General features: G+C 46.8%; 1 protein-coding gene across 7 annotated transcripts in view; it reads right to left on the bottom strand.

Moving 5' to 3' along the window:
* Positions 1-19,153, bottom strand: part of ACO1 (aconitase 1) — a 792,824-nt gene that overhangs the window by 269,731 nt on the left and 503,940 nt on the right. For all 7 annotated transcript variants that reach the window (XM_069625992.1, XM_069625995.1, XM_069625996.1 and 4 more), the window contains exon 12: positions 18,415-18,550. In XM_069625992.1, the coding sequence (XP_069482093.1) occupies positions 18,415-18,550 (136 nt within the window). The remainder of the gene's footprint in view (positions 1-18,414; positions 18,551-19,153) is intronic.

Below are 19,153 nucleotides of genomic sequence, written 5' to 3'. Positions count from 1 at the left end.
AATAAAAAAAGGAAAAAAAAGAAAAGAAAAGTCTTCACGTCCTTGCACGCACTCACCATATGTTGCCTTTTTTCCAGTTCTCCTCACTCCACTCAATTGCTCCCCCCCTCGCTAGCCGTCTCCCATTACCAGCATAACTCCACCTCCATCACTCATCGCTTTGAGTGATGCACATTTTTTTCTGAGCGTGTACTGCAGCATTGCCGCAGTAATCTCATGAGAATCCTGCGGTCTTCCCCAGATAATCCGAATATTTTCTACCTGTAACTGGCTCCCCAACCCATCTAAAAAATCTCCAACTTCACCTGGTGTCTTCATCACTCGCGACCTCCAGCCTAATGTGATTGCTATTGGTTTTTATATAGCGCCTAAGGCCAGGCCATCAAAGCGCTGTCGTTAAAAAAACAAGCAGTGTTCCCTTAGGACTGACTATATATACAGTTTTGAATCTCTGAAGTCCAGAAAATTATTGGGCACTGTAAGGTCATGGGGAGTTCAGTCCAAAGTTTGATGGCATCCTTTTTCATCTTCTACATAGAGTGGAGTTCTTTATTTGTGGCTTTTCCTGGCAAATCTGAGGACTAACTCACATCAAGCAAAAAATAAATAGCAGATTTTCTTGTAAAAAGCCCCTCAGCCTCTCTGCTGCAAATCACAAGGCACCCCCATATGTCTGTCGAATATTAAAAAAACTACTGAATGGATTTACCCCAAACCAGTCAAGGAAATTAAGTCAATGCTCTGTGCCCAAACTGTTTTGCATTCGTTCAAATCTGCCAAGTAGATTTCACACTCTGGCTGTTCAAAACTGTACTTTTTCTCTATGGGAAAATAAAGGGAGTAGCCTTCCAAATCTTTCCATAAAGTCAAAAGTTACTAGCCTCGCTCAGCCTCTGCTGCAAAGCACCAAGGCCGATATACAAGGAGCAGCGGGGCACCCCCCTTCTCTGTCGAATATTTTTAAGACTACTGGATGGATTAACCCCAAGCCAGCACATGGAAATTAAGTCAACGCTTTGCGCCCAAGTTGTTTCTATTTGCTAAAAAAAAAAAAAAAAAAAAAAAAAAAGAAAGGCATTTTTTTCTCTATGGGAAAATAAATAGCGTCAAAACTGGGGTTTTATTTTCTTAATAACTTTTACATTTTATAACGTATTATTCCCAAAAAGAGCACATCAGGGGCCCTCAAGAAACATACCTTTTGTAAAAAAGTCATCCAAATCCATCCAGCAAGTCAAACTTATTAGCAATAGAATTTTAGGGGAAAAGGCTGTTTTTTCTTTTCTGAAAAGACTTCTGCTGCAAACCACCATGGGAGATATAGCCATTATTTTGGGAGAATGAGGCTCCCCTTTCGCCAACTATTTAAAAAACCTACTTGACGAAATAACACCAGGCCGCTCCTAAAAATCGAGTTAACGCTTTGTGCTCAAGTTGTTTCCGGTTTGGTCCTATTCCGTTCAGCAGTTTTTGCCCTGCACAGAAATGTTGACTTTTTCTATGTGGCAAAATTAATGGGAGCAGGCCAAAAATTGCGTTCTTTTGGTTTCTTTATAACTAATGAATCTTTCTCAAAATGTCATTTCTGGGAGACCCGGTGACAACTTTCTTTGCAAAATATCAGCCAAATCCACCCTGCAAGTCAAAAGTTATTAGCAATTCAACTTTCAGTTTTACTATAGAAATGGTACACACCTTAACTATATTGCAGCGACTGCACCAATGTTCCTGATGCTTGTAGCCACATAGATTCACATGCTTTGCATAGCCTGACCTCTACGGGTTGATGCAGAGTATTACTTGATTTATTTTCGATTACGAAAAGGGACATCGACTGGGCGTTCTTGTAATACTATGTCCTGTATGTGAGGTCCTCAGACAGTTATTTTTCTGACCCGAGTTTGCGTGGCATGTTTAGTGAAGTGTGAATGTGAACCATTGTTTGGAAAAGCCTCACATAAAACATTTTTTAATTTTTTTAAAACTGGTCTATGGTGCTTCTACTCCCAACAAGGGGAAGATGGATGGGCATATACAAATTTAAACAGACAAGCATCAGAAAGAATTACAGGGATGTCTTCTGAGGCTTGTGGATCTACTTGGAATCACTTGCATGTTTTGCATAGAGTAGCAAGCAGTACCAGAAGAAAGTGGTGGGTTAATGGAAGGAACAAGTTACTTACCTGTAACTAAAGTTTCGCTTTGACTTAAAAACTGTATTTCTTCTCTAAATCATTTACTGTACTCTGGGTCATACTGCCCCCTGACAATGACTGCCCTTTCCCTAAGCCCCTCCTCTGGCAGCCATCTTCAGATTTAGTAGCACAAAGTGGCAACATGACCCAAGAAGAGCCACAGAGGGGTAGGAGGGAGGATTTGCATATGAATCCATGCCAGATCTATGCTGGAGAACAATAGTTACAGGTAAGTAACTTGTTCCTTCTCCAGCTGGGGTCTGGCATGGATTCACATGCTCATGAATAAAGAATACATAGCAGTACAACATTACACAACCAGGGGAGGGGGCAAGGCTCAACAGAAGCAATTACTCTTACCTCCGGAACAAGCTCACCTTCAAGCAAACATGCTGCGTAGCACTGCTTGGCCGACCCTGGACTCGTTCCTGGAATCCCTGTCGACGCAGCAGAATCTCATGAAGGTGTGCGTAGACCTCCATGTAGCAGCCCTGCAGATGTCCAGCAGGGGCCCACCAGACAGGAACGCCGTAGTCGCAGCAATGGCTCGGGTGGACTGGGCTCTTGGACAGCCGGTTCGCCATCCGATGACAGTATGTGATGCAGCCGGACAGCCACCTTGAGATGGAAGCCTTGGACAAGGTCTTCCCACAGTTCACAGGACCAAAGTTCACAAACCGTTAAAACTTCTTCTGAAAACTCTTCGTGCGTGCCACGTAGAACTTCACAGTACGAACAACGTCCAGCCAGTACAGTCCTTTCAGCCGGCGCCGAAGATTTCGCAAATAACACAGGCAACACCAAAGGCTTGTTGAAGTGGAATTCTGACTGAACCTTTGGCATAAAGAAGGGGTGCTTCCGCAGCACCACCCTAGATTCGTGAAAGGTCAGATATGGCTGTTTGCAAGAAAGGGCCTGGATCTCACATACCCTCCTGGAAGAGGTGATGGCCACAAGGAAAGCAGTTTTCCATGAGAGGAACGAGGGGCCTGATGCATAGGCTCGAAGTGGGCCCCCGTGAGCCTCATCAGCACCAGGTTGAGTTCCCACGCCGGGGAAGGAGCATTCACTGGCAGGAACGCTTGAAACAGTCCTTGGAGCAACTCCTTGATGAGAGGGTGGGACCAAAGAGACCACCATCCTGGAGACGTGGTGTTTCGGGAGATAGCCGCCAGATGCACCTTGACCGAGGCATGCGCCAGCCCGGCCTTAGCCAAGGACAAGTATGGAAGAATCTGCGGGGATGTCACCCTCAGAGGGTTGATCTTTTGCACCCAGCACCACATAGCGAAATGCTTCCACTTGTGCGCATACCACTTAAGAGTTGATGATGCTCTGGACCTGGCAAGGACCTCCCTCCAGTCCACCGACAACTCTTACACTACGAACTCTGGGGCTGCAGGAGCCAAGCCCTCCGGTTCAGTGATCCTGGGTCATGGTGCAGGATTGCGCCGCCACCTCTGGTGAGCAGCCCACGACCACTGGCAGCTTGACTGGAAATGACTAACAGGCTGAGAAGGTCCGGGTGCCAAATCTGCCTCAGCAATGCCAGAGCAACGACGATCATCCAGCATCAACACCAAGTTGATTGATGACTCACAGCAGGAGAGACAACGGAGGGAACGCGTATAGGAACAGGCCCTCCCACGGGAACGCGTCCCCATGCTCCTCAGCTGGTGGCACCTGCTGGCGAATTTCTGCCATTTGGAGTTTGATGCTGTCGCAAACAGATCGATCTGGGGTCTGCCCAACTTGAGGAAGATGCGGTCCACCTGATCCCGACGAAATTCCCACTCGTGGCAGGAGTGCAGCTCCTCGCTGAGTGAGTCGGCGATGGTGTTCTTGACATCCACCAGGTGAAAGGGGATGAGGCAAATCTCTTTGGCGACGGCCTAGTGCTACAAGTCCTGCGCCTCTCTGGAGAGCACTGGTGTTTGCGTGCCCTCCTGCTTCCTGATGTAGAACAGTGTTGTCCGTGAAGATCCTCACCACTTTGCCCTTGGGGGACGACTTGAGGGCCCAGAACACTGCCCGCAGCTCCAGGATGTGGGGATCCCTCTCCTCTGGCAGCCACAGGCCTCTGGAGTGGAGACGTCTGGTGTGGGCTCCCCAGCCCTCCAGGGAATAATCCGTGGTGTCCATCTCCCTGTACGGGGGGGGCTCTGAAAACCTGTGCCCCTGGCGATGTTGGCAAATACGCCCCACCACCTTATCGCTCGATGTTAACTCCTCGTCAAGAGCAATCTTGCCTGAAAAGCTTCCGGACACTTGGATCCAGTGAGTGTCCAGGAACTCCTGAAGAGGTTGCATCCACAACCTGCAGAGCCATATCAGGTAGATGCACGATGACGACATGCCGAGCAGTGACTTGGTGGTCCGCACCACGGCGGTCTTCAGTGTCAACAGCTGTTGCACCTTGCCCAGCAGGGCCGCTATGCTCTCTTCCGAAGGAAGCGCCAGGCAGGAGACAGTGTTGAGCCTGGCCCCCAGGAACAGTGCATTCTGCGATGCTATCAAGCAGGACTTTGGATAGTTGGCGGTGATGCCCAGATCAGTCAGCAGCCATACGGTCGCCTCTGTGTGGTCTACGGCCATCTCCCATGACTTTGCCCAGATGAGCCAGACATCAAGGTATGGGTATACGTGTGTTCCTTGGTGGCGTAGACGGGCTGCCACTGGTGCCAGGCACTTCGTAAACACCCTGGGCGCCAACTATAGTCTGAAGGGGAGGGCCTTAAATTGGTAGTGTCTTCCCTGTACCACGAAGCGCAGGAACTTCCGATGCTTCTCGTGAATGGGGACGTGGAAGTATGCATCCTCTAGATCTAGCGACATCAAGAAGTTTCCTTCCTCCAGTTGGCCGAGAACGTGCTGCAACGTGACCATACTGAATTTTTGGGACTTGCGCTATTTGTTGTGATGCTGCAGGTCTAGAATGGGCCTCCAGCCCCCAGTCTTCTACCTTGGCAAGAAGTATTGGGAGAAGATTCCAGAGCCCCAGAGTCGCTTTGGAACCAGCTCCATCATCCCTTTTCTTACCATGGCGCGTACTTCCTGCAGGAGCTGAGTTATGTGCTGCTCCTGCCGTGCCAGCACCCATCGGTTGGTGAAGATCATCTTCCACTCGCTGACAAAGCCCGCCAGCCCACCTCCCACTTGGGTGCATGGGTGGGGGCCAGACGTCACGGCTGGTTCAGTCTTGCTTTGGGGCCTGCATGCCACCTTGGTGGCACCGACATTGGCCCTCCTCCACCGAAAGCCTTGCAAGGGCATCTGTAGGCCTCCTGCGGCGTGGACCGGAAGGGTTGACGGTACGAAGAGGACCCTCTGCCGAAACCGTTCTACGATCTGCCGGACTTCCTGCCAGAGGCGTGAAAGGAAAAGCATGTTGCTGAAGAGTGCCCAGGGCAAGGGCCGTCTCTGTGTCAGTCTTAATGGCTTGCAACGCATGTCCAGCACCCTTGTTCGGACCACCTGGCAGAAGTTGGTTGCTTTCAGCCAGCCACTACGCAGGCAGACACTGTTCCCCTATCTGTCGGAACCCTGTGTCCTCGATGTCCAGGGCCACTGATGGCATGGTCCGATGCCACCTCCCCTTCTTGGAAGATGGAGATTGCCTCGACCCTCTTGCCCTTGGGCAAGAACTACAGAATCGGGCCCATCTTATACCACAGTTCCCTGTCGTTCCAGGACAGGATTACAAGTGTGTTGGCTGCCTTGACTGCTGATGCCGCAAAGTAGAACACCGTTCTTCCCATGGCATCTAACTTCTTCCTCTCGCTATCCAGAGGATGAAGACTAGGGGTTAGAAGACTTCTTCCTTGCTGCCGCCGAAACCACAATCTGGGGAAGGCTGCGATCATAGGCACTTGGGTGCTGACTCCGACACCCGGTACGTTTTCTCCAGCCTATCCCTCTTGGCCGGTGCCTTACTCATCAAAGCTAGGCGCTCCTCCCAAACGTCATCCAGGAGAGGCACAGCCATGATTGTCTTCCTCTTGGCCTTGCGTTGTTGGGAGAGGAAACCTTCCTTCTTGGTCTCTTCTGGCATCGGTTGGAAGAGTTTGGACGGTCTGGCGACATGGAACGACCCCACCTCGTCTGGAGGAGAAGCCCTTTGCTGCGGCAAACCGGCTGCCATGGCAATGTCGTCTGTTGTCACCGGGTCTGGGTCCCTAGGGTGGGTGGTGGAGTGTGGAGTAGGCACGCAGCGCTTGTGTGGAGGTTGATGCGTGTCATGAACCCTGTAAATGAGCACAGTTCCCATTCAGGCATAAAGGTGAAGCAAGGGACATCACATCAGTCAGCAGGTCAACAGTGGGTACAAGCCTGGCACAAATGACATTTGTACCATTCATATCATGTGCACCCATAGGCTCTCATAGTGCTTACAATGGTTTTCATACACTAAACATGGCCGTCGCTAGGTCCACTGATAACTTACAGCACACTCTATACCTACTGCAGAGGGAGCTACTTAAGCCCCGCCTCCGCTGGAATGCTCACTTCGTGTCTGTTCCGCTGACAGCGGGTAACGCCACCAGCATCTCCCCTCACAGAACCCGTCAAAGGAGAAAAACAGACATTCGTTTTCACAGAAAAACAACAGAATTCCATAGTATTTGAAAAGACTTTCCATACTGAAGTATTTCAGAAGCATTTCTTCAGTCAGCTGTTTTTGTTCGTAGCCGCAGCATCTTCTGTCAGAAGTTCCCTATCAGTCGCAGCATCTTCTTCGCAGCAGTCTTCGTTCGCGGTTGCAGCACCTTCATTCAGAGGCTTCCTCAGCAGACTCTGCATCTTCCGAAGGTATTTCTTCACCTTTACGAAAACCTGCAAACAAAAAGGTATTTCATTAACGAACAAACTTAATAGAAATACGAAAGAAGTTTAAATTTGTTTCGTACCTGAAGTTTTTTCAAGTTTTTACAACTTAATTTTTACTGCACTCTTCCCTGAAGGCTGCAATTACTCCACATAGACGAACTTACATTTGTTAAACGTTTCTTCATCCCGAGTAAGTTTGCAGTCATTCCGCAGCCATTAACCTTTCCGAAAACCAAGAACCTGCAAGATTAAGGGAAATTATTAGAACGAGAGTTCTCTCCAACGTAGGGACTATTCAAAATATAACCAACTATAATATTTTCACCAAATACTTACCCAAGACAACTCTAGAAAAGCAAGGACATTATAAAGACAAGATTCCATTGAACACTGCAGCCTTCCAAGTTCAAAGTTCGTCATTCCAATGCGCCCCTGTAGAATACAGGATGGAGAGCTTCACAAAACATTAACAGAAGGTGAGAAGGGAGGCATTACCAAAGGCACACTGCTATAGAGTAATTTCCCAGAAAATAGATATAGTAGTTCTATTGATATTGTCGTTTACACAGAAAAGAAATCCTAAAAGTGCCCAAGCAACAGATCCACTGGCTGAGAAGGTCTTGCGCTCCCGAGGAGTTCAGGTAAGCGTTACAAAGCGGTGGCATACAGTGCCGCTTTCACCAGAGGTTGATTCGGGGCCAGAGCTGGGGCCGGTGTCGTCTGGCATCCTTTTCTGAATTTCCCACACCAGGGTGTGTAGGGTTGAAAGGATGTCCAGCGATCCGATCCCTCCGAGAGATGTAGCGGTAGGCCTACCGGGCCCGACGCCATCAGCCTTTCCGCCGTCGTCCCCCACGTCCTCCTGGATCGTGTTTATGGACATCTGGTCCTCCTCGTCTGAGAAAGAAATATCCTAGCCATGGAGTAGGGTCTGTCATGAGTCCTCCACGCCCCCCGCCCACCCCTTTTTTGCACCCTGAGGGGTCGGGCTTAGGTATGGCATCCTCTTTTACAGTGTCTTCTCCACCGGCCCAGCCAAGGCCTCCCCGCCTTGGGGGTAGGGATACTCTGGGCACCGCCGGGCTACCTTGACTAGGTAGGTCCCTTTGGCCTTTGAGGGGGCGGCCGCTACCAACTCATCGTTGAAGACAACTTTGCCTGGACCACCTGGGCCTTCTGGGGCAGGTTGGTTGCTTTTTCTTGCGCCTTAGTCTACTCTGGCTTTTCCTGCAACTTGGCCGGGTTAGCCGATTTTCTCTTCGAGGAGGAGCTGGAGGCAGATGGTGAAGATGAAAACGCCCTGCCCATCCCGCGACCCGCTTGGGTGACAACCACGACAGAAACGGACTTGCGGTGCTGGCCTCATCTTAGGCCCCCACGGATGGAGCGCCCTCAAAGGACTTAGAAGCCCGCTCCTCGGACCGGCCAGTCCTGGGTGAGGCATGCCCCTTCTTGCGGCACAGGGTAGAGGCCTTGTTGCTGAGTGACGCCACCAGTCTACTGTGACCATCCTTCATGGTTCGCGTGGAGAAACCGAGGCAGAATTCACAATCTGCTTCCCTGTGGTCTGGATGGAGCCAGTAGAGGCACTGAAGGGGTTTGTCCTCTACAAACACGTTCCAAAGTCAGCAGCTGGAGCAGAGCTTGAAAAGGGAGCTTCCCCGTTTCTTCTCTTCCAACATGGTCCGGAGTGCGAAGTAGGCCAGGCGGCCTTCTGGAATCTTCGATGTACCTTTGACGATTCTTGCCCTTGAGGGGTTCTGAAATTCACTGACAAACGGATCCCCGCTTGTTGGCCGATGGAGAGAAAGAGCACATGCTCTGCTTGACAAAAATCGGACTTATCGAAAAAGCACGTAAAACGTGGAATAGCTCATGCAGCAAAACATGAGGACTCCCAACACTCGAACATGCAGTAAAAATCTGAAGATGGCTGCCAGAGGAGGGGTTTAGGAGGGCAGTAATTGGCTGGGGGGCAGTATGACCCAGAGTACAGTGATTGGTTTAGAGTAGAAATACAGTAAACTTTTTTCTTTTACCAAGGATTCCCGGCCTACCGAAGGAGTGCTGTTTCAAAGTGGAAAGAATAACAAAAAAGTTTCGATTTCTTTTGGGTGGGTGGCAAATGGCAGATAAGGGGTTGGGGGGGTCAGGAATAGTTAAAAAGGGGTGGATGAGGGGAGGATTGGGGGTGGAAGCCCCACTTAAAAAAAATAAAATTAAAAAAAAGAATTTTGTGAACGTTTTCATATTCTTTCCACGTTGAAACAGCAGGCGTTAGAAAGCCTGTTGATGAAAGAACATGGAACCATTCACGAGCATGTGAATCCATGCCAGACCCCATGCTGGAGAACAAATGCTTTCGCACTGCTTGTCCAACCTGCTAGTCATTCCTTGCCTGTGTGTCAACACAATGTTGTGTGAAAGTGTGAACCGAACTCCATGTGGCAACCTTGCCAATCGCTTCTAGTGGCACGTTAGCAATGAATGCTAATGTAGCCCCAATGTAGCCCCTGTACCACGTGTGGAGCGTGCTTTGGCCGTGAATAGCTGCGTCTTGTTTGACAGTGTGTAACAGTGCTGGATGCATCTTACGATCCATCTAGAGAAGGTAGCCTTTGAGAAAGGTTGCCCTTCTCTCCCAGCTGTTAAGGAAACAAAGAACTGTTCCGTTTTCCTGCGTGGGTTTGTCTTATTAAATTGGTACATGACTGCCATTGGAACATCCAGTGTGTGGAGTTCTCTTTCCCCTGAATTTTGAGGAAAGCTGGCAGTTCAGTTAATTGGTTGATATGAAACAAAATGCATTTCGGTGAGAATCCTTGGTGTTCTTAAGGCCACCTTGTTTTTGTGTACTGTGACAAAGGGTTCTGTCATGGACAATGCCTGAGGCTCACTTACTCTCCGAATATATGTATTTGCAGTGGTGTACTTGCTTGCTGGGTCCAGCTCTCCTTTGTATATTCGGAATTCAGGCTTGGGGTCGACCCCAGCCATTCAATAAAGGGAATTCACAACACTCAAACTTGTAGGTTGTTAGGGAGAATTCTCATTGCTGTGCTAATTCCCTTTAACCTGAGACCCCCAGCTCTTTTGCTGGACTTTAGGACTTTTATTTATCCTGGAGTGAGACCTTTTTTCCTCACTCATGTTTTCATCTGATTTGGATTCTGTATTTCCTTTGTTTTTGGAGTCTGACAAACTCCATAGGCATCTACTTTTTGTATGGTGACACATAGCACCCTCAGTGAAGTGTCACAGAGAAATCCTTTAGATCTCTTAAGGTTTAAATACCTTCACTTGGGTGAACTACTGTTCCCAAGAGTAGTAAAGTGAAATTGACTTTACTTAGCGTTTCTCTCTGTAGATCCATCTCGCCCCATTTTATGTGGAGCTCTGGGGGTTACTTAGTAGCGCCTTTTTCTACTTACTCATGTAAAAATGTTATGTTACCTTCACTACTTTAAATGGCTGTCGGCAGTGGTTTAAATTTTCCTACCATTGTGCTTTTCTACCACAGGCTGAATCATCAGCTGCAGTATAGCACCCATGGGTGAGCATTAAGTCAAACTAGCCCTGGTCTTCTTTTTTCGCCCTTTCTTGTTAGTAAGGTCTTTCTTGGGTTTTACTCTGCGCGCCAAACCAGGTTTAACCCTTTTGTTTGTTTTGCCTTTGCCAGGCTTAAGTACTGAACCCCACCTCTGGCGTCAGTGTGTCTGGCAGGGCAGGAAGGTGCAGGCCAGGAAGCGAAGGAAGTGCCTGAAACTCCCTGTCCTCAGTCTCCTTGGTTACCTGAATGCACCCAGTGCTGATTGGCTGGCCTTGCAGGACAGCCACCCTGTTGTGCGAGTGACAGCTAGGTTGTGCATGAATGGGAGAAACCTGCATAAACGGTGAGGCTTCTTGAACAGAAGACAATCGACCACTGGACAAAACATCAGACAAAGGAATTGTGAAGAGTACGCTTGCTGCATTCTCCTGGACAGTTGAACTGCCCGGGGTAGCCCTGCTGCTGTGCTGTAACTGCTTTTCCGAATCTACTAGAGAAGCCCCGGAAAAGACTACTTCTTCCCTTGGGTTGGTGGGACCAACTAACCCCAAGACGAACTTTGCTGGAAGAGCTTCCCCAACTGGCTATACTTTGCTGCTGCAGGAACCCGTAGTCGAGTGCAGCGTCTTTAAGCCAGACCGAAGCTCCAAAAAGATCCTGAGGACTGTCCCGAAGCAGGACGACCCAAGCTAGAGTCACCTCACCAGAGTGCTGGACTCACGGAGTGAAGGAAGCCCATCAAGTGTCCAAGATCTGCGGTGGTGCCATTTGCCCGTAGCTGAAACTGCAAAGTGCTGCTGAACTGAAAAGAGCCCATAGCTGCTACTGACATTCAAAACTGCAGTGCAGGAGTCCTCCAGACGTCCTGCCTCTTGACCCCCATGACCCAGGCCAAGGAACCCAGGATCTGCAACCCTGCAATCAGAACAGAAGCCAGCTGGAACTTCTTCTAACATAAGGTACTGTGCTAAGGGGTTCTTGCCTCTTGTCTGTAGCTTGCATTATCTCACTTGAGACTTGCACTAGCTGCTTTTTGAAGAGTTGATGTCAGCTCTGACTTTCACAAGCCTAACAGCTTGTGGCCCAACAGTGATTTTCTACAAACTGTCGAACTTTGCGCAAGACTTTTATGCTATCTAAGAAGTGCCTCAGCTCCATAGACATTGTTCGTTCAAATTGACTTTGGCTGTACTGGCTCCCTGCTGACTCTTCTGACCCATTGACTTTGATGCCAACTGTCCCTCATAGGTGGTACATTGGTTTAACTAGTATTGCTAGGAAAGGTTTTATCTAGACTTCATTGGGAGATTGAAAAGTGCTCACATGCTCTGAGAACCTGTTAACCTTTTTCCTTCCCTAACCTTTGACAACCTTTACTAAGTGCAAAAAGTGATATATAAATGCCAATACTGCCCTAGTAATTGAAGTCAACTCAGGGTGTAGGAAGAGTGTATGAAGCATCTCTAACTAGTATCTACTTGCTTTTCTTAATTCTGAGAAAGTGCAAGTGTATTTTTATTGTTGCACATTGCCCTTTTTAAAGAATACTTATTTAAAACTGGCCGTTAAATAATGATTTTACTAGAAAACCATGTTATTTGGATTCTTGTAGGTGTGGATTTCGATGCTACAGCTGTAAAGCTCACATTTACCGGTCTTGAGACAAGTCTTGCTGCTCAGTCACACTACCAACTTGTGCAGTATAGACCTATACCAATAGGTGGGTTACCAAATACCAAGAGGACAGGACTGGTGTAGTCTCCTACAGGGTTATTGCATACAATATTGCCCAACAACGGTGTCTGTTCAATAGGGGACAGCCAGCCTCACAGAATCAGACCAGCAACAGTCATACCTCTGGAGGAATATGGATTAGGGACATACCGCACTTTCCCCAGTTCCTTCCAGCTAAAACACGGATCAGCCTTCTCAGGCTTTCCAGAAGAAAGTCCACAAAGATGCAAAAAAGAAACATACCCCACCTGTAAATGTCATCTTGAACAGGACGTTAAACACAGGAGAGGGGCCACTGAGTATATAGTCCACCTAAATTCATTATCACAGCTTAAAAGGTAGCACAAGATGTTGCATCCGAAAAAAAGTTTGAAAGAAAGCCATCAACTCCGACTAGTCTGTTTAGAAGCATGGAAAGTTACAAAAGTGTTACTTTAGACAGAATAATAGGGGACACAGTGTCCCCACAGCATTAAATTAAATATTGTTTGCGCTGCAAGGGAAAACATACATGTTATAAAAAGGGGGTGACATGCCCTGCACTCGGAGGGCACATGGGCTACACAGCGCACCATAAACACATCGAAAGGGGCCCCAAGAGCCAGTGGAAGCCCTCCAAATAAGGTTATGGGTGCTGTCATAAGGAAGACAGATGCCAGACCAAAGCAAGGGGTCTCTCCGAGCACTGGTAACCTAATAAAGCCAACCAGTGTGCACAGAACAAAAACAAATGGAGCAGGGGGAGTGAGGTTGACAAACCTCACTCAACTTCATCAGTCAACCAAATAAGTCAAGAAAGGCCAGCAGTAGTTCTGGGGGCTCACAGGAAGTAAGGGGAGGATTTGTAAGAAGAAAAATCTCCCTAAAATGCCAATTTACTAATGAATTAGACATGCTAAAGAATAGTCAACTGATCGGGTGTTCCCGCTCTTGGCTCAGGCTTCCTAGGCTCCACGAAGCCAACACAATTCTTGAACAACTTAGTTTCCATCCAAGGAAACGAAATTTATCTTCTCATCAAGTGTGCCAGCTAGATGCTCTGTGCCAAGGAGTCTGTAGATTCAGGTATTAAAAACTACTTGGCATGTGCCTGGATAACTTTCCTAGGATACAGAGGGCCAACATCTGCATCAATGGCCTAGGAAAACAGTAGCTTTTGGGTATCATTACCCAGAATTAATTTTACTTTCAACAGAATATATGGCTCCACCAATGAGGGCTTCTTGGCCTGGGCGGCGGGGGGCCAGGTGGGCCCCCTGTGAGATTTAAGGGTTCAGCAGGCCTTTATGTTACAGTCAAAGATAGAACAAAGGCTTCATCAGGGTTTTTAAAGGGGGGTCCGACTACTCGCCAGTCCTCTAGTCTTCTAGTGGACTCCCTCCACCCTAGCCCACACTTCCGGATTAACCTTGATTTACAACTAGAGATTGTTAACCCTTAATGTTTAAAAGCGTTCTGGCTATGGATGGAGGCCTAAAGGCTGGAGCCTCATCCATCTCTTTCCCCTCTCCTGGACTGGTAAGAGTGCTCTGACCTGAAATTCCCAAAGTTTCAAAAATAGGGACCAATGGTTTAAGTGTACCAACTGGTATAGTCACTTCTGTTCTTTCCTTTCCCTTGATCTTACTATTCCCTCTTATTTTCGCTCTCCCTCACCAGTCGTGTCTCCCTCCCCCTGGCATCTTCTCACTCTTCTGTACCTTCGATGTACACTCACCGCTTCATTCGGCTCCCCCTACCATTCCCCTTCCTTCCCTTTTGTCTCCACTTTACTCTCCTAACCATAAACTTGTGCTCTAACATTACCACTCTACGCATATTTTACCACTACCTGAAGCACCCTCCTGCTTCACTCCGCCCTCACCACTGCTCCCACCACTGTCTTGCACTCTCTCCACAGACTCCTAACATATACTCTTGCTCTTATTTGCACTCTCAAAATCCCCCTGCACCTTTGTTAGGTAAGATTTTCATAGAAATGTAAATCTTCCTGACATGGGACAAGCCCAGAACTTTTTGCCTTACTAGTGGGATATTTTTCCTTAATACCTCTCAGTGGGAACCTTTTTCCCACACCCACAATCTTTTACTCTTTAGTTTTCTGACTCCTTAGTGTATTTAACAACTTTTTGGCAATAAGGGTCTGTTGTTGCTGGGTTGCCCTAGGGGCTGCCCTTTTAACTTTCTCTGACTAAACTTGAGAGAACTACAATTCCCAAGGGTAGAAAGGATCTTTGGATCCCTTTTACATTTAGTTAGGTGCAACCAGCACACCCCACCTTATGTGGAGTGCTGGGGAGATACAGTTCAGTGTGAAAGGGGATACATTGTAACAATTCTGTTACAGGGACAAGCTTTCCTTCAATCGCTGGTGGCAGTAATACATTGTATTAATTTGGTGCACCTTTACAGCGGGCTGTGTGCACAGCTGCAGTAAAGGCACTTAAGGGTGCTCATTTTACCAAAATGGCCAGTCTTCTTTTTTCACCATTTTATTGTTTCTTGTCCTTTCTTGCTCCTTACCCCCCCCCCCCCCCCGACATCCAGGGCAGGAAATTCCTTTGTGTGATTTTTATCTCCCCGCCCAGGCTCCAGTCTGTCTGTGAGAGTAGGAAGCGAGGGAGGAGTCCAAAACTCCACAGCCCTTTGTCTTGCCTGAATGGGGACAAATCCCAGTGGAGGGCTGGCTGTCCTAATTGGACAACCAGACCACCACTTGTTGTAAAATGCAGGGAGAGAATGCAGAGGTTTTGCTGTAGTTCCTGTTAAATACTGCGAACGTGGAAGCTGAAGACAAGTCAACCACTGGAACCGAAACCAAAGAGGATGATGAAAGAAAAGCGGCTGAAATGATTTCACGCGACTGGAGAGCCTGTGTATCCAGAGCCTGCTGTAGCCCTTCCTTCCGATCGACCTGGGGACTCTGAAAACGACGACCCTGACCCAGAGCCCGGTGAGACCCACGAGACTCAAGAAGACCTGCATTTTGAGCCATTCCATTTGTTGCTGTGACCTTGCAGGGTTGCAATACCCCAATACCCTGGGACCTCGAGCCATCATGCGGTGCACGGTCTTCAGAGTTCTGAATCTCGCTGAAACTTCGTGGGCATCCTGGTGAATCTCCAGAGACACGGATCGAGTCTAAAACGTCGCCTCAATAGAGGGCTGGACCTTTGTAACGAGAATTCAACCCTGATGTTCTGTCTTCTGTGCACCATTTAAAGACACCAGATACGCAGAACCACATTCAGCCACAAGGAAAACCTTGCCTAGAGCCTTCTCCATTGATCCCTGCTGCAAGGTTCCTTCTGTGGTCTTGTTTTCAGTCACCACGACAAGTAATCTAATGACCGGGTATTTGGCTGCAGATCCCGAAGTTCCCCTGCTGCAAAATCTTCAATGCTGAGGTACTACTGTGGACTTTGGTATGTACTTGAAGTCTGTTAGGATTTCTGTATAGCTGTGGGGTGTTTTTCTGTGATGGGGAGGCCTCTCATCCGGTGCACCAAGTCCCACTGCTGGAATCCTGCTAGGGTGTCTTCTATGAAGCTCCTGGACTCTAGTACTTTACTTCTAGAGTTAGAACAATCTGTTTGCCCAGTCTTCCTAAGGAACTCTGACTTTTGCTACTTAAGAACCTATCCTGATACTGCCTGTTGGACACTAGATCCTAGTGACCCGCCTTCTGCCACTGAGAACACTCATGCTTCAAGAATAAGGGAAAGACTTAAGGGATTGGGCCATTTTGCCTAGAAAAGAAAATGTGTTTAAAAGTTACTTACTTGTAAAGAGTTGTTTGGTAACTAACTCTAAGAGTGAACAGTTAAAAAGTTCTTATTTACCTTGGGTTTGTGATGCACTATTCTTAAAAGTAATGTGTTGGTTTCACCAGATTATGCCTGATAGGATAATTGTACGAGTGTCCTCCAACTGAGTCTTGCTTCCCCTGACTTGCTGCTAGCCTGTCCAGAATAAGTCTGTATTAGGTTGTTGCCTACCTAGAATAACGGAGTCATTCAATAAAGCTTAACATTGGGTTTTGCTTTCCTTGTGCTGTTGTAGACAGACTCACAGAGTCTCTTTGGTTCTGTCACTCATAGGTCATACATAAGTTACTTGTATAGCAGGGAAATAACTACCCTGGATTTAATTGCGAGGTTAAAAAAAGTATATGGGTTTTACTTACCTTGAGATAGCCGTGTGCCATCCCAAAAAATAAGTTACAAGAGTTACTGCTCATCTCAATCTGTGTTTCACTGATCTCAAAAACACCTGTAATTGAATATTACAGGCTTAGTTTTTACTCACCTAGTATAACTGCGTGTTATCACAAAAGTAGTTATAGGTTTTTACTGTACCTGGAATAAGTGTTACACTATTCACAAAACCTATACTGTCCATTTGACTAATTATGTGATTTGTTACTGAGAGTCATTATACAACTGTTAGGGTCTACTGCCCCTGGCATCACTGAATGTAATTGTGAAAGTAACCATTGGTGTTTACTCCCAAAGAATGGGTGTGACCTATACTGAATGCGTATACTGCTAGGTGTTCCAAATAAGGTTTATGCTTTGGTCTGTGCACCTTCAAGCATAGTGTTGTGTTTTGATAATTCCGATTACATATAATGTGTGATAGTACTTATTTACCCCTAGATTTATATCGGCCTACCTGTATTTAAACAAATCATTTATTTTTACATACATGGTGTTTGTGTTTCTTTGAACCATTTGTATTACAATTTCATTTGTACTGATTCTACAGCCCCCTCTCCCTCCTAAAATAAGCCTGGTTGCTCTGTGTATACTCCATGTAACCATGTAACCTCCATGTAACCATGCAACCATGTACTCCGGTGGTACAGCCTTGTACTAAGAGTGGAGTCTTGTACTGCCTCAGTTGAATGGTTTTTACTAAGCCCTTAGTTGGACTTCAGAAAAACTGTCCTAACAACCTTCTTCCCCTCTTTATTTCAATCACCTTTTACACAAACACCTTCACACTACATACAGCTAGTATCACTCTCACAGACAATACCTCACCTGCACCTCAACACCAATGGGACACCAACTTCTCAGCACTCTGCTGTGCTGTTCTTCCTCAGTTTAGCCTCTCGGCCCACCTCCTCTCTTGCGGACTTCACCCTCACAACCCAAACTCCTCAGTCATTCCCCCTTATATATTGTGTGTTTCCCCAACTATTCCCCTCACCCCTTCCATTGGCTCACCCGATTCTAAAAGACAATCCTGACCTTACATTGCCACAGGGGTTTGGTTACACAGCTAAGAGACTTTAAAAAAAAACTCTAAGCCCCACCCTCTTCTTCGGCAGGGATCTGGTAACAGTCCGAATAATTCCCTGCAGTTTTGCTGTTAGTGGTCTTTCTATGGTACTGGACTGTCTGGTTATAGGGAAGATTCATAGCCCATTTTAGTTGCACCGTTTTGCTTTTCTGTGTATTGATTTGTTTCACCGCCGTTGCAATACACACTGGGTCTTCTTGTGGTCCTGTGAAAGACAAGAGAAAACTGTCCAGAACTAGTGCGGGCAGGCACTGGGCGATGGAAAGTGGTACCATTAATCACATACATGACACATGGCGGTGGCGCGGCGTTGTAGCATCCCTAGTGAGTCCGACTCAATAAGGGAAAAGCTTGGTGAAACATTCAGGGTAAGCAAAAAAGATTGAAAACGTAAGAACAGTAAAGACCAACTTTCAGGATTACGTCAAAATAAAAGTCAGAAGCAGTACCAGATACTTTTCAAATGGACTTCAAGGGAATACCTAAAATGCTAGAATTGGCATGAAACAGCAAGTTTGTGTGTCTGGGCCTTCTGCTCCTAAAGTGTGCATGAAGGGCGCAGTCTTCTAATGTATTTTGTTCAGGAAATATGGGAAATAAGGTAGAAAAATAGTATTCAGAGTTCAATCTAAAGAGGGTCCTTGAAACGTGAGGATAATAGCGGTCACAAGCAAAGTCCACCCTTGAATTTAATCTGACTTTGTAAATACAATACTTTGTAAATATAGCTTTTGGTGGAGAAACTGTGCTGCACACTGTAAGGACAACAAAAGTGGTATTGTCTAAAGAGAATGTTCTTACCCCAGTTGTGCAAGGTACGGCATGACTCCACTGTTCTTCAAATAATACGTTACAACCCCACTGCCTGGGCTTAAACTTGTTTTAACATAAGATTTCACAGTCAATCCAGCTTCTATTGCTTTTTTGGCCAGCAACCCTGTATAAATAGAAAACAGGAAATATTTGAAGTGTGTTGCACGTCATTCTCTCATTTCATCTTCCACTTGAGACTTCTCAGTTTGATGCATTTGGCTGGAATTACAGATTACTTCAATAGTGATGTATGCACTGTGTTCAGTAGACCCGTTTCACAACTTCTAAATCGATTATAATTGCACCTACTTTTATCTGCTTCAGCTGGATGAACCTTTGACCTTACAGTTTAAATAAGAACCTATTGCTCCAACATGTAAAACCAGCTAATCAAATCCAACCAAATAAGCAGTTAAAGCTTTGTCTGGTGAAAAACATATTAGTACCTCCAACTCTAATTTGATCATAGATCGAATATTTACATATACACATTCAAGAACAGAAAGTCATTAAATCATGCATTCATTAGTTAGAAACAGCTACCGCACACAAGTGAGGTAATTTACCTCACATGAAGTGAGTCAACCATTGAGAAGGGAGCGCCTGTCCCTTGTTAGGAAATATTTTCTTTTTGCCGCTTTCCCTCCATAGACATCTATGAAGCACCCACCACCCCAACTATTTGCTTTGAACTTGTCCTGACTTAAAGCCGTTTTACTTTACTCAA

Source organism: Ambystoma mexicanum, chromosome 6p, assembly GCF_040938575.1.
Source record: "Ambystoma mexicanum isolate Mex_15411 chromosome 6p, UKY_AmexF1_1, whole genome shotgun sequence".
NCBI lineage: Eukaryota > Metazoa > Chordata > Amphibia > Caudata > Ambystomatidae > Ambystoma > Ambystoma mexicanum.
Note: the sequence above shows the minus strand (reverse complement) of the source record. Positions and strands in the feature narration are given on the sequence as shown.